The 14,363-nt window shown below is 51.5% G+C and overlaps 3 protein-coding genes across 3 annotated transcripts; all 3 read left to right on the plus strand.

Moving 5' to 3' along the window:
• The first annotated feature begins 89 nt into the window (after window positions 1-89).
• On the plus strand, window positions 90-4,571 carry LOC117644620 (switch-associated protein 70-like). The gene is made up of 10 exons (XM_034384229.1): window positions 90-442; window positions 730-849; window positions 955-1,158; window positions 1,234-1,473; window positions 1,550-1,791; window positions 1,873-2,074; window positions 2,153-2,319; window positions 2,388-2,524; window positions 2,617-2,741; window positions 2,815-4,571. Exons 1-10 carry the CDS (start codon window positions 344-346, stop codon window positions 2,959-2,961), a joined length of 1,683 nt encoding a protein of 560 aa, XP_034240120.1. The 5' UTR covers window positions 90-343; the 3' UTR covers window positions 2,962-4,571.
• Window positions 4,572-5,057: 486 nt separating this feature from the next.
• On the plus strand, window positions 5,058-9,625 carry LOC117644919. The gene is made up of 6 exons (XM_034384637.1): window positions 5,058-6,264; window positions 6,824-7,244; window positions 7,324-7,430; window positions 7,515-7,650; window positions 7,735-7,964; window positions 8,045-9,625. The coding sequence occupies exons 1-6, from the start codon at window positions 5,212-5,214 to the stop codon at window positions 8,189-8,191; spliced, it is 2,094 nt and encodes a 697-aa protein (XP_034240528.1). The 5' UTR covers window positions 5,058-5,211; the 3' UTR covers window positions 8,192-9,625.
• Window positions 9,626-11,280: 1,655 nt separating this feature from the next.
• LOC117644723 lies at window positions 11,281-14,224 on the plus strand. The gene is made up of 7 exons (XM_034384336.1): window positions 11,281-11,448; window positions 11,913-12,197; window positions 12,266-12,377; window positions 13,222-13,499; window positions 13,798-13,893; window positions 13,964-14,050; window positions 14,108-14,224. The coding sequence occupies exons 1-7, from the start codon at window positions 11,281-11,283 to the stop codon at window positions 14,222-14,224; spliced, it is 1,143 nt and encodes a 380-aa protein (XP_034240227.1).
• Window positions 14,225-14,363: the final 139 nt, after the last annotated feature.

Here is a 14,363-nt window from a genome sequence, read left to right on the forward strand (position 1 = left end):
ATCCCTGCAGCCGCCAACATTTGTTATTAATTCCTGCAAGAGCTATAACTATGATATCGAGACTTTGGGGGCAGGGTGTGCAATGGCCGACCAAGCTGCCCCTCTCTTGTAGGTCACCTAGAACAGCGACAGCAACACCACAACATCAGCCCGTCAGGCCGTCTACAATTTTTAGGGAAATAATGGCCAGCTCGCATTTTTAAATTGTCTTTATCTGGAGTTTAAGTGGGTTAAACAAATTGCTTTCTGAGTGAAGCTCGGGATAATGTACACCGCAGCGCTTTTGGCGCTCTGATTTAACTCGCTGAGGAGACAAGCACCTGTTGCTCCAGCAAGCAGAAACATGTCATTGTTATTGAAGAATGCGACCAACAGCATCTGGCACGCTTTTAACGCTTTGTGTTCAGATAAGAGTGGAACCGTCGTAAAATCCAAGCTGAAGGTAATCCTCGACCCGCAAACTGCCTGCGACTCACATTTCAGGCCACCTCTTGCCGTAAATTCGTTGTTCCGGGATGTGTAACATGGAGTGACTCATTCAATGTCTTATAAGGCAACTCGTCTTGGTACTCTGTCATTCTATTCAAAGTAGCCAGTGAATTTCTTAAAATCGCCCAAAAATGTTGGAAGGGTGCATGGATTTCTATTCGAGTGGCATGCATTCCTCATGCAGTAATTTTTCATTTCATTTAACTAAATTCTGATGTGTGAACTGTGCCACAATTTCAGGTCCTCACAGCAAACATTGGGACATTACTCGATCTCTACGGCGTGGAAAAGGGCCTTGAGCATTATCGAAGTACTGCAGACCTCAACTTTGAACACTTCAAATATTACTTACAAAAGGAGGTTTGTTGCTTTCCCAAAAATTATTATGATGGACGTTTTCTTGATATATTGTCGATAAACTTCGGATAAACAATTGACATTCATTTTCTTCATGTTCCTTTTTAGGTATTTTCATCATTACCTGATACTTTCACACTTACAACCATTCAAGATTTTGAAGCTCGTGTTGATGAAGTGTGCTGGCTAGTCTGCAAAAAGGATTTAATTTCTAGGGATAAACCACTGCTTCCGGATGATTCTGTTTTTCAACTATTCCGTGTTTTTTGTATGTTGTCTGACCTTGTTCAAGAGTCCCATGAGACATTTCAGGTATACATTTTGAAAATAATTTTACTTAAACGTATGTATGAATACTGTAATTTACTATGTCTTGATTCTCTGCAGGTGCTGATGCATTCGGCTGAGGTTGGCAAAGTAGTTTCTGAGATTGTAAATTCTGTTGGTTTAGAGTGGGATGCAATTGAATTTGAAAATTTATCCTCTTCTGTCAAAGCTTTTCGCTTTGGTTCCTTCCTTGCTTTGATTGAGACCAAGTACTTTGGAGATGGAAGCGTTGAAACTGATGGTCTGGTAGAGGCTGTGCGAGAAATTTTCAGAACTTACCTCCAAGACGTGTTGAAGAAGGTGATAAAAATTTTGAGGAGGTGAATATTTTATGCTGTTTGATAGTTTTCTAAAATCATCTTATTTTCCACTTCAGGGTACTCTTATGAAACGGGGTTTTCTCCTTCCTACACTTCGAGAGTATTGGTTTGTACTGCGCCCAACAGAGCTAAACTATTACAAGAGTCAAGATGAACGTGAGTGCTGTGGCAGTATTAGCCTTGATACTCAGTGTAGAGTTGATGCAACGTCTAGAGGCATGAGAACACAAGATAAGGCTCACCGCCTTGCCCTGCACACCAGTGAAAGAACTTATGAATTTGCTGCTTATGATCACAGGCAAGTGACATGTTGTGGCCTTGTATAAACTACATTCAATTTATATTAATTCATTACATTGCTAAATCTGTGTTGATCTAGGTCAAGGTTGCAGTGGATTTCATCCCTTCACTTGGCGATTGCTCAGTCTGGTAGTCGTGAGGGCTATCAACGTACCCTAGCAGCGCGGCGCAGAGCTCAAAGGGAAGCAGATGCTCTGCGTCAATCAGAAGAGCATAAACGCAGAACAAGCCAAATCCTTGACATGGAGATGACACGTGCCCAGCTGCAAGCTGAAAAGATTGTAAGACAGCCTCATTCATTTTTTTTACCCAATATTTTGTTTTGGACATGGGAAAAATTTAATCAAATTGTTCTGTAGGCCCGTGTGGCTGCCGAGTTACAGGCCAAGGAATTGGAAGCAGTTCATCGTGAGGAGGAGAAGAGGGTGCAAATGCTGGAAGAAACTAGGAGGACACTAGAGCGCCTTCTTGAAGAAGAGACTCAAGCTAAACGCGATGAGGAGATTGTGCGCAACTTGCAGGGCAGGTTAGCTATTTTTCTTAAATTTTTTGTGCATCTTTAAAACTTGGCTGTAATGTAAATTAATCATTCAGGGTTTTGCGAGAGGAAATGGAGCACCGTGAAAAACTAGAAAGGTTGCAAGAAGAGCAGAAAGCATTGCTAGAACTAGAAAGAGAAAAACGAATGGAATTTGAGAAACAGCAACAAGATAAAGAGGTGCAGTTGACAGGTACGAATCTGTTTGATGTATATATTTAATACTGTTTCCAATTTTTAAAAAATATACATGCACTTAAGTCAAGTCACCATTCCTCATTATAGAAGCACAACAACGTCTTCGTCATCTTGAAGAGGAAAAGCAAAAGCTTGACAAGGAATTGAGGTCAGCACAAGAAAAAATAACTTCATCAGAAAAATCAAAAGAAGTTCTTGAAGCAAAGCTAAGGGTAAAATTAATCATTTTTACTTTGATTAAATTTAATTTTTCTTGTTTTACTAAGGGTTTTGTCTTAATTTTAGGTCATGATGCCACAGCTGAAGGATTCAGGAAGAGTCTGTAGAGCTCTTAGCTTTGTTCCATCCACCAAGGAGCGACCAGCTTTTGCAGAAGTTCGGAGCAATGTCAGTGCCAATGGTGTCAAACGTTCAGAGGAAGCGCCTCATTGACTGATTTAATTTTGAGATTATAAAACCAATTGTTTACTGTTTTCTTAGGAATCTTCCTGTGTTCTGTCCTCAATTTCCCTAATTTACCTTGCTTTGGAGGGAGGGACATTCTAATTATGCTTTACTCAGATTTGTATTATTTTAAAGTTGTGATGATTTATAAGTTCCAAATATCATATTGTAACATTTTAAATGACCTGAAAGACTAATTTATGGGACCAACTTACACTGTATTTGTTTTCTAGAATGGAATCTCAATTACCTCAAGGTGCCAGCTAAGTTTAAGCAGAGGTATCCTATTCAAATTTGTGGCAAGCAGTTTGTGTGTATGGTGCTTCTCTTTGCAGTTTTATTGAGCTTTGTATGTTGTCTATAGTGAGTTGATATATCATGGTCATTTCACTTTATAAAAAAGTGAAGTGGCTATTTACATCCTGTGATTTTTATTCTCCCACTATTATTTTGTTAAATCATACTACCTATTCATTGTTAAATCATGAAACTTTTGATGCAATTGTTATAATTTTTGTCTCAAATTTTAGTTTTGTTGATCGTGTATATCTCTGTATTCTTATAAATACAGCACTCCTTATGAGGGTAGCACACATTGTGGCAACACTCGAGCACAAGATTCTGTGCTGACATTTAGTTATGATTTCGTTACCGTGTGTACAGCTCCACCTTCATCATTTATTATTTGAAGGTAGAACCCTGTTTAGAGAAGACACTATTTTGTAACTCTCTCAGACTATTTTTATTTGTCAAGATTATTTGTTTTCTATAGCTGATCTATATGCTGCCAACTAACTCTACTTATTTTAACTCACTCTGGAGCTTTTTTACTTGCACAATTTTTAAATTTTTTATTTCTTCACGATTAGGACCCATTTGATTTACTGTCTCCTATTAATTGTATGTGTTCCTTTGCTCACATAAGTTTGTGCTAGTCATTAATGTGACTCAGAACCTTTGGTTGTATGAACTAAGTGCTTCAGTTTCATTCCTAAAGCTTGAATTGAAGCATTTTAAAATAAGGTTTAATGTTTGTAAGTTCCTTATTTTCAATCAACTGTGCTTCATTTTTCTTTTTCTATTTTGTAAAGGTAGTTACATTTAGGTCATTGTTTTGAATCTGATTTTGGCACAAGAGCTTTGTTCCTTTATGCCCCTCTTGCCTTTGTGTTTAGTCTCGCTTTTATTTATGTTTCTCTTTAAACTTGCCATATTTGTTAACTAATGTCTACTTTTGTAGACAGGTGCTATGTGTAGAGCAGACCTGATTTTTGCCGAGTGAGAGAGTTCAGAATCTCCCCATTTTTTTTTAAATCTTTTTTTTGTAGGGTAATCCTATGTTGAATACTCATTACGTCTCCCCCAGTGTATGATATGTGTCTTATGATGATATTCATAAATGTACGTACCTTTGTACGTATGTCCATTTATTTTTGAGTGTTACTCAATTTTTGTATCTTCTAGAGCTGGGCTCAACTATCTTAATTATGTCTTAATGTTTGGATTTTTTTTTCTTTTCGATTGTTCAAACTTTGTAGTTAGTGCATTGAAATGTACCATTGAAATGTATGAAATAAAGCGCTCTACTTGGAAAGCAATGACGTGTTGTGTCTCTGTGAACCAAGAGCCTGCAAAGGCCATGTGTGGTGAAGAACGCTTCAATAGCCAAACTGAAGATTGAAGACCCACTCAAGCCGCCGTAGCCCGCGGTTCAGGGCTCTGCCCAGCCCCTGGTCTGATATTCCCCTCACGTCCTTGCCCTTGCTTCTCATGTTCCCTTCTTTTTGCCTACCCTAGCGTTCCTAAGGTTCCTAGTCCATCCCTCTCTCCCCTTCCTCCTTGTCTGCCCCAAGCCGGCCACCCCTTCCCCGCCTCTCCCCTGGCCCTGCGCCGCTCTGCCTCTCCACCGCGCCCCTCACCCTCGAGCGCCGCACCGCCCGCCACTGCGCATGCGCGTGGTTTTGCCTCCACCGCGGCAAAGCAGCAGCGGGGAGAACGGCACGGCGTGACGCGGGAACAGCGAACGGCACGGCGGAGTGCGCCTGGACCTCGTCCGTTCGTTGGCCTACGCTGCGCGGCGCGACTTGCGAGTTTGCGCGAGTTGGGCAGGGCAGGCCGGGGCAGGGCAGGCGTGCTTGGTGTTGTTTTGCGAGGCGGGGCCGGGGAACCGGGGAACCGCGCCTTGGCAGTGGCCGTGGGCGCCGTGGGCGGGTTGCCGCGCTCAGGCCTTTGTTCGCCATGAGTGCCATCAAACACCGCGAGTACATCTTGGAGGCAATCGACCAGCTGCGCAGCCGGAAAGCGCGCCCTGACAGGGAGCGCATCTGTAGCTTTGTGTCGAGGCGGTGCGGCGCGGACTCGCGCTCCACCATCGCGGACCTGGAGCGGCTCGTGGACGAGCAGGACGTCATCAAGGTGGAATACAAGGGAAACTTCAGCTACCGCAACGCAGCCAAGTGGTCCAAGCTGCTGGTGCACAAGAGCCGCGTCGAGGTGGAGCTGAGCGACCTCAACAAGCTGGAGTCCTTGCAGGACGAGTCTGAGCGCATGAGTTCCGTGCTGCGGTGCGCGATCATTGAACTAGTGAGCCGCGACGCGGACTACCTGGACCACGGCGTGCCCGTGTTCGAGCTCGAGCAGTACGTCAAGACCAAGGACAGCGAGTTCTTCTCGCGCATCTCGTTCAACGTGCTGCTGAACCGCGAGGCCAAATCTGGCACCGTTGTCAAACTCGAGAACGGCAACTACTTGCTGGGCCCGCGCGCCAGGGGCCGTGGTGGTGTCAGTGCCGGGTCGCGCGCCGCGTCAACAATGTCTGGCTCCTGGTCAGGCTCCGGATCGGGCATGTCAGCCAGCGAGGCGGAGATGTCCAACGATGACCTCGACGACTCTGCGATGCTCGACGAGGCCAACGGGGACGCCGTCAACGAATCTCGCGTGAAATCGCCGTCTTCGCCGCAACAGCCCCTGCCGCCACTGCCTCCACTGGTGCCGGCGCCGGCCGTGCTCATGCAGAGGCGGAGTGTGGACGAGAAACGCGACGCCGACGGCGACGTCGAGATGGCCCAGGAGCCGCCCCCTGCAGCGCAGCGCGACGAGGGCGACCAGGATCACGACATGGAGGAGGACGAGGACGACGCCGCGGCCGAGCCAGAGGTGGAGCCTGAACCGGACCCGGAGCCCCAACCTGAACCAGACCCGGAGCCCGACCCTGAGCCGGACCCGGCCATGAACCACAAGGAACAGGAGCAGGAAGAGAGCACCGGGTACCGCAAGGGCGAACGCCGCAAGGTGAGTGCCGCCCCTCCGCCCAGGCCGTCATCCAGGCCCTGGCCGAGGACGCGCCCCGCCGCGCAGGTTGAGGTTAGGGTCGCACTCACAGTGGCCAGGCACTGGCGCTCCGCCGAGCACTGCGCTTTTGTCCTGCGCCTCCACCGCACTGACAGTGGCACGGCTTTGCCTGGCGGCAACTGTCTCCGGATATTCTAAGCCATGTTCCCGGACGCAGGCCGCCAGCTGTCCGTGCCACTGTGTGGCGTTGGGCCCTGGAATCTGCCCCCCTGGCACTATGTCGCGCACCCTACCCTTGCAGGGGAACTTTGCACTGGGTCGTTGTGGTTGTGGGTCACGGGCCCACTGAAAGCTCAGGCCGGGCGTGTTTACATGTTTCATAGTTTCTTTTCACACCCTTCTTGTTGGTAGAGCTATGACTTCCCTCTACCTTTTAATTTATTCATTCGTGTTGTGTCGCACTCAATTTAAAGCCCAACATCTACCTTTGTTTACATTGTCAATATTTGCCTTGTCCAGCTATGTTGTAGTTCTAATTCAAACTTTCTTTCTATTTCAGAGAGCAAAGAAGAAAGTATTTGATCCTTCTGACAATAACCTGCCCAAGGCTAAGCGTCGTGGCCGACAGGCTGCTGCTGCTATCGAAAAACCGTTGAAAGCAACTTTGGTTGTTAACCCTCCCACCGTAACGGCTTCTCCTGCCACACCACATTTTGCCAACGGTTCTGGAAATACCCGCACTGTTTTCAATGGCAACAGAACTCCCAATGGATCTTCAGCACACAGAAATGGATCGTCATTTCGGTCCAGCAATGGTTCAGCTTCCTATGAAAATAAGGACGTCAAGGATGTCAAACCACTTATACCATCTGGCAACAAGTTGAACTCCATTGGCTCAGGTGCAGTACCTGTATGTGTTATTTGTATCAACGCCATAGTTGATGGTAAAGCAATACAGTGCAAAGATTGTTCTCTAAAAGGTGTGTATTATAAACGTTGAACAATGTGGCTTCTATTGCTAATGAAGAGGAATATTGATTGTGTTATGTTGTTTTGCAGCCCATTTCTCATGTCTAATAAAAGGGAACAGGGCAAGGTTCCGCCCCAACACCTGGCAGTGCATGAACTGCAAAGGATGCCAAATTTGCTCTTTTACTGAGGAAGTTGTAAGTATTCACACTTCAGTCAAAGTTTTGACAGGACCATTATCTCCATAATTAAATACCTAACCAATACATTTCATGTTCAAGGGCACAATAGTGGTTTGCACAGTATGTGATGAGGGGTATCATGTCAAATGCCATGTTCCAAAACCCAAAATTCCTTGGAAAAAGTGGGTTTGTTTCCGCTGCTCACCCCCAGTTGAGCCAAAACCGCCGACCCCAGGTAGAACTGTCATTTCCTTGTCCCAATACATTTTTCAGTGATCATTTAAAATGAGCATCATCTTATGTTTTGTTTATTTCTCAGATAAACCATTATCATCTACAGCTCTCAGGCTTGGAGCTTATAACGAATTGACAGTTAGTGCAATCATGAAGACGCTACCTCAGTTGCTGAAACCGAAGATAGAGGAAATAGAAACAGAGAATTCAAAGGTTGATGAAACAATTCCTGATGCATCGGATTGGTCGACAGATGAGGTTTACAATTTCTTCAATTCCAAATTCCCTGAATATGCTGCAGTATTTAAAGATCAGGTATGGATTTATTTACTTGTTTGCGAGTTGCTATGAGATGAAGGGACTGGAAAGTGATGTGTGATGACTTATTGTTTCAGGATATTGATGGCCGCTCTCTTCTCCTTATGACTAGAAGTGATGTAGTGAATGGACTTCAGTTGAAGATGGGGCCGGCACTGAAAATTTATGGTCATGTGAAAAAGCTGCAGCTTCGCCGAGGTAGCTCACATGTTCTTTGGGAATAAGACTTATTAAGTATCTTAACTTCATCCATTTTATTAGGGCTCAAACATTTTATAAGTGTTACATTTTTAACTTATGAAAAAATGTAAAAGCAAAAAATTTTGCTGGTGTGTAGACGTCTGACGTCTTGTAAGATATTGGCCACATTAGAAATTCTTATTTATTTCCAGAAGTATTTTTCCCAATGTACAGTAACAAGTAGTAATTGTAGTTGCCTGTCCTTGGGAGTGAAGGGGGAGATTTTGGCTGTTTTTATTTCTCTAGTGTTCTTTACTGGGCATCTTGTCTGTCGGCCTAATCATGGGACTTTCAGCACCATGATGGTGGTTTGTTTGGTTTTTGTTCTTAGTTTTACTGACAGTAGTTTGCCTTTCATAGCTGATGCTGGCATGAACACTAGTAATGTAACCATTGTATACCAAATAGATTTAGTAAAATAAGCAATCAGTTGAAAAACCTGTTTTCATGGTTACCATTGCAGTCAAACACAATTATTCTCTGTGATTCACGAGCGATAGAAATTCTTTCAATTCAAAATCAATATCTTTCTCCTTTAATTTCAGGCAAGATAGATTAAGATTGGACTGATTGCTGAATTATGCGTTACAATTTGATTGTATTGTTATGAAGAGATGATATGCACTCTTCCTTTTCACCATGGCATTTAATGCCACTTGGAGGTTGTTATTTTTATTTCAATAGGGTAACATTGCTTTGGTTTCTCCTTGTCTGTTTTTTTTTATTATTATTATGTAACATAAAGTACTATATTTTTACTATACATTATTTTCATTGAAGTAAAAATATAGTATTGTTTGTTGCGCCACATGACAAGTATGCCAATTGCTTTGGTTTTCTCCTACCAGAGACTGTTTCAGATGTACATGTTATTTTGGGGTTTGTTAAATTTTACCCTCCTACAAGGATTTATAGGTGGTATTGTTTCATTTTTTTTCCTCTGTTTTATAGCAGTACATTTGTAGAATGTTGGGTACTTCAAAATGTATTCACTCATTCATGAAGACTGTGATCCTAATATAGGTTTTGTTTAGTTTAATACTATTTTCACCATGAGACCTGTTGTTTGCTGAGGTGCCTTCTTTGCTTTCCTTTTTTTAATTGTTACTTTCAAGATCGAAAATTTGGTGAATAAAGTATCTTTTTTTCATCTTGAATAAGGTATGCTGGTAGATTCTTTTAAGACTGAATCCATGACATTCTTCAAGTCGTGAAGTTGTATATTGTGTGAAAATAGTGACGAGTCTCACATATTTCTTCTACTCTTGAAGTTGTAAGGGTAAGCCTTGCTGTAAGATCTTCCATAATCATGTTGTAAGTAAATCTTGTCTAAGATATTTTTTCTAAAGACACCATTCTGAATGTAAATGAAACTCTTGCTGACAAGAACAAAATAAAGAATCAACTAAGCCTTTTAACCTTATTTTTTTCCTGTTCAACCTTCAACCCAAACCTCTTATCAGCACAAATGACAGAAAAACTTCAAAATTTGAACAAACTTTCTGCAGCACGAGCACTAATCCGGTTTCACCAAAATTTTACCAGCCCGTACATCGGGGTCTCTGGGGCTATTATTTGCGCGGTTGGTTACCATGGCGACCGCGTAGTTGCCCCCTCGTGGACTCGGACGTCGACAACTGCCTTGGTCATGGATCGGAACTTGTGTAAGTCTGCGTCGCCAGTCGCCAGCAAGGTAGGCAACCCTGTCGAGACACGAAGGGTTGCCTACACACAGGGGCGCTTGTCTGAGAACACGAAAGTGCCACCCCGCGAGTTGCGATTCGGCGAGCAGTGATTGAAATTCCCCGTTCGCGTGTCCTCCAGCGCAGAGGGCCTCCCCGCGCTCCCCTCTGCAGGCGGGCAGACGGGGCGAGGGACGGGGCGGTCTCCGGGGCGGCCAGCGTCGGCATGGGCAGGGACCACGCCGAGGACAAGAAGAAGCGCACGTCGGCACCCTCTGCGCGCGCGAGCCGGACGGACGCCCCCAACGCCTCCCAGCAGCATGGCGCAGGTACACTGTAGTACAGGGAAGGACCCGTCAATACCCCACGCGCGTCCACCAGGGTCTCTCCCGCGCGGAGTAGCGACCGCAGGGCTGTCAAGTTGCACTCTATGCACATTGCACTGGCCCCCAGACGTGCAACCCGCTCGCAAGACGCGCAGCAGGACCAGCAGGGCGCTCCGCAGCGCGGACTCCGAGCCCGAGGCCATGTCCGTGGCACCGCCGCCCACTTTCGAGGACGAGGACGACAGCGACACGCTCGAGCCCTCGTCCAGCAGCGCGAGCGGCGCCACCCTCAAGGACCTTGACGTCCACGGCCTCAGTGAGCAGTCGCGGCGGTCGTCCCCAAGACGAGGTTGACGAAGCAGTCTTGAACCTTTCCTCTATCGCGACAGACACAGAGCATGGCCAGCGGTCGCGGCGTGCCACGCTGGGGGCGGCGGGGCGCAGCGGGACCTCCCTGGCCTCCCTGTGCGCCAAGGACATGGCCATGGCCGCCAACGGGCCCTTGCAGCGCACCAGCCTCCTGCTCAAGGCCATGAACAGGGACGTGGAGGACGCGGCGCGCAGCGGCTCGCTCTCCCTGCACCCCAGCCAGGAGTCGCAGGGCCCCTCGACGCCCTTACTCAGGACCGGCAGCAACGCAGGTAGCGTCCACGCCGCAGGAGATCCAGGACTCTGGAGCCAAAATCACTAACGCGGCGTTTGTGGCAGACGACACCAGGTGGCGCCACCGGCAGGGCGAGGACGCCGACGAGGACCGCCCCGGTCACGTCAGTGACACCCCACGGGTGGAGCGCCTGCACCATAGGTTGGGCAGTGTGGCTTTTTCGGATTCGGGTTTGGACTTCGCGTTGTCACCAGTTCATGTTTCTGGTTGTGCTACTTAGGAAATCCAGATCGGACGAGCGCGGCGAACTGTCCACTCGCACCAGATCTCGGCGACAAGGGCAGGGGCCTGGCTCGGGGTCCTCCCTAAGGTAGCAATCCAAAGGATGGTTGTCTCCCTCAAGCGGCACTTTGGAAGCCTAGTTTGGTGCTGCTCTGACTGGCTAGGCGGTGTTGTCGGTGATGTCCAGGGCACGCGAGAGTCCTTACACGGCGCTGGCGCTGCAGCAGGTGGGCCTGTCCGAGGCCAAGGCCTTGGTGGAGGGCAAGCGGGCGCGGCTGTCCACTGTCACCTTGAAGCAGTGGGCCACCCTGCCGCCCACCTCCTCGGAGCAGACCTCGACGAAAAGCGTAAGCAGGAGTTGAACCGCGACGATGCCTGGAGACCGAGACAGTCAACGTGGCCCTTCGCTGTGTCGACTCTCAGTCGCTGGTGCACCGCGTGGACTCGGGGCGCGCCGCCAGCCGCGCGTCGGCGCGGTCCTCGTCGACGCAACAGCAGGACGCGGTGTCCCTCGGCAGGGGCGCCAGCGCGTGCCGCATCCACAGCCAGACCTGCCACCAGGACCACGCCGCCAAGCCCTCGCGGCTGCGGCCCCGCAGCATGCTGCCGCCGCAGCCACAGCCCGTGCCGCGGCGCAGGCCGGTGCCCAGCGCGCCGCCCGAGGCCCTGGCGCAGGCCCCACAGGTGGGTGCGGGCTGGAGGCACAAATGATCCTCCGCTTCTGGTGGCCGACGGGGTGGGGGAAAGGGGTTCACACTGGCAACCCGTTCCGTTCGACGCGGTGCTGCAGAGGCCGGTCGGCGGCGCGCAGTCCGCCCTGGCCGGGCTGACGGCGTGGCTGTGGTCGGTGCCGGAGGGGGCGCGCGCCCAGCTGCACGGCGCGCTGCACGCCGTGTCGGCCGTCATGAAGGAGCAGCACGCCGAGGCCACGCAGACGGACCACGACCCCATGCTGCTGGACCACCTGGTGGAGCAGGCCATGGGCCAGGCGGTGGCGCTGCTCGGCGTGCACGAGCGGGAACGGGCGGCGCTGGCGGCGCAGAGGGACGCGGCCACGGCCAAGCACCCGAAGCACCCCAAGACCCAGCACGGCAAGGTGAGACCAAGCCCAAAAATTGGCAGATTGTGATCTCCCGTTCGGAAGGGCAATGACTGGCGCTGCAGCCGTTCCAGACGCTGCACCCGCTGATGCTGTCCGTGGACCGGTGCCCCGGCCTGGCGTCGCCGTGGTCCTGCAAGTCGGCCGTGCCGATGTACCCATTGAGCACCGACGACGGTGACGTGTGGGACAAGGCGGCGACTCCGCCCTCGGCCACGCCCCCCTCGGCCCTGGTGGCCTTGGACGGCATGGCGGCGAGCCTGGTGGACTTGCACAGCCCCAAGGCCGAGCCCAAGTCCGAGCTCAGGGCCCAGGGCGACGCGGCGTCGTCCAACGAGCCGAGGTTCACCACGTCCAGGGCCTCCTTGGCGTCGTCGAAGGCGTCGCCGCAGCACGCCAGCAGGTGCCACTGGCGCATTTTGCTGCAAGGCAGTCGGGCCGTTTGCTGACATTGCCTTCTTGCAGCGCCGAGACCGTGAAGAAGGCAGAGAAGGCCGCCCCGCCGCTCGAGCCGCTCGAACTGCGTTCCTCGGCGCCGGACTCGCCGACGCCGCCCCGCACCGCGCTGCACTCCCCGGAGCCCCACCTGCTGGCGCCGCCCGCGGTGCTCCTGGACGAAGGGCGGCGGCCGCCGTTCCTGGCGACGAGCGCCGCGGCCCTGGCCCCGCGGCCGCCCTGCCTGCCGCGCTCCGTGGCGCTGTCGTCGCGCGTCTCCGCCGAGGCCGTGTCCGAGGCCGTGTCCGAGGCCCCGTCCGACTCGGCCGAGGCCGTGCACCTGCCGCTCTGCCTCGCCAGGCCGCCGGCCTTCACCGCGGCGCCCAGCGGCCTGCCCAGCGCCACCCCCAGCGAGGCGTCGAGCCCGCCGAGCTCCGTGAACACCAACGACGGCGTCGGCATCGTCAGCGAAGCCTCCTGCACAATCTCGTCCCTGCACTCCACGCCAGGTCCGTGAATCGTAACACCAGGCGAGAGCAACGCGATGGTTAGAGTGTGCCCTGATAGCCTGACCCCTCCTCAGAAGTCTACCCCTCCACGGCCATGGTGTCCAGGGGCCCACTGGACCTGGCCCCCGTGTGCCCGTCCACGCACACCAGCCTGCTCATCACCGAGCAGGAGGACGACGTCCTGGTCGCCCTGGAGAGCATGGCGTCGGTGGGCAGCGCCGCGCTGGTGGCCATGGACGCCGAGGCCGCCAACGTGCTGGTGGACGAGGTGGACGCGGACGACGGCGAGCGCGACGCCGAGCAGCCGCCCAGCATTACGTGCGAGTCGCTGGACTCGGAGGCCTGCGAGGTGGATGTTCGTTTCCCTCGCTAAGTGCTCCGAGCTCTATTTGTTCTTATTCGCCGTCTTCCTTGTCCAGGAGTACGCGAGCGCCGTCTGCGGCCACGCGGCCCTCGGCTACCGCCAGAGGCCCCCGCCGCCGCTCGCCGCCGCCCCCGTGCCCCCGGCCCTGGAGCCGCCCGGCCCGCCCGGCGACGACGCTGGAAAAGCGGCAGCGGCAGAGCAAGAGCACACAGAGGCGGCGGGGGCGGCGGGGGCGGCGGGGGTCGAACCCACGACCGCGGCGAGCAGGGGCAATCTGCCACCGATTCAGACGCACTCCTCTCAGAACCTGGAGCCCGGCGAAGTGCAGGCCATCGCAATCTGTACCATGCTGGACCAACTCAACGATTTGCTGGACAACTTCAAGGTAGGGTTTCCCCAGGGATGAGCTTTAAGCTCCATCACTGCAAGTTTAACCTTTTTTTTGTCGCTTCTAGGAGAGGCCAGAAAACCGTCGGCGAAGCCTTCTGCAGACCGAACTGGAGCGAAGACTCACAACTCTCTTCGACCAAACGCGGCCACAGGTGAGGCGAGGGGCAGTGCCTCAGGGCCTTGCAGTGCCTCAACAACCTTGTTTCCAGGTCGGCGACCTCGTGCCCACCGCCAAGAAGTTCGCCTGCAGCGTGTCCTACTGGATGGAGACGTACCTGCTGCGCGCTGAGGACAAGCTGGCCCCCCGGAAGGACCCGCGGCCCTAGCGGCGGGCTCGGCGGCCGCCTGGCCCGTTCCGCGGGGGCGTTCAAACCGCGCTGCCGCCGCCGCGCGCGGAGTAGTTCCTCCTCGCGCCGCTGGCGCGCGCGTCGGCGCGCGGAGCGGCGATACCCCGCGCGCGAGGGG

Source organism: Thrips palmi, unplaced genomic scaffold (assembly GCF_012932325.1).
Source record: "Thrips palmi isolate BJ-2018 unplaced genomic scaffold, TpBJ-2018v1 HiC_scaffold_18, whole genome shotgun sequence".
In the NCBI taxonomy this organism is placed as follows: Eukaryota; Metazoa; Arthropoda; class Insecta; order Thysanoptera; family Thripidae; genus Thrips; species Thrips palmi.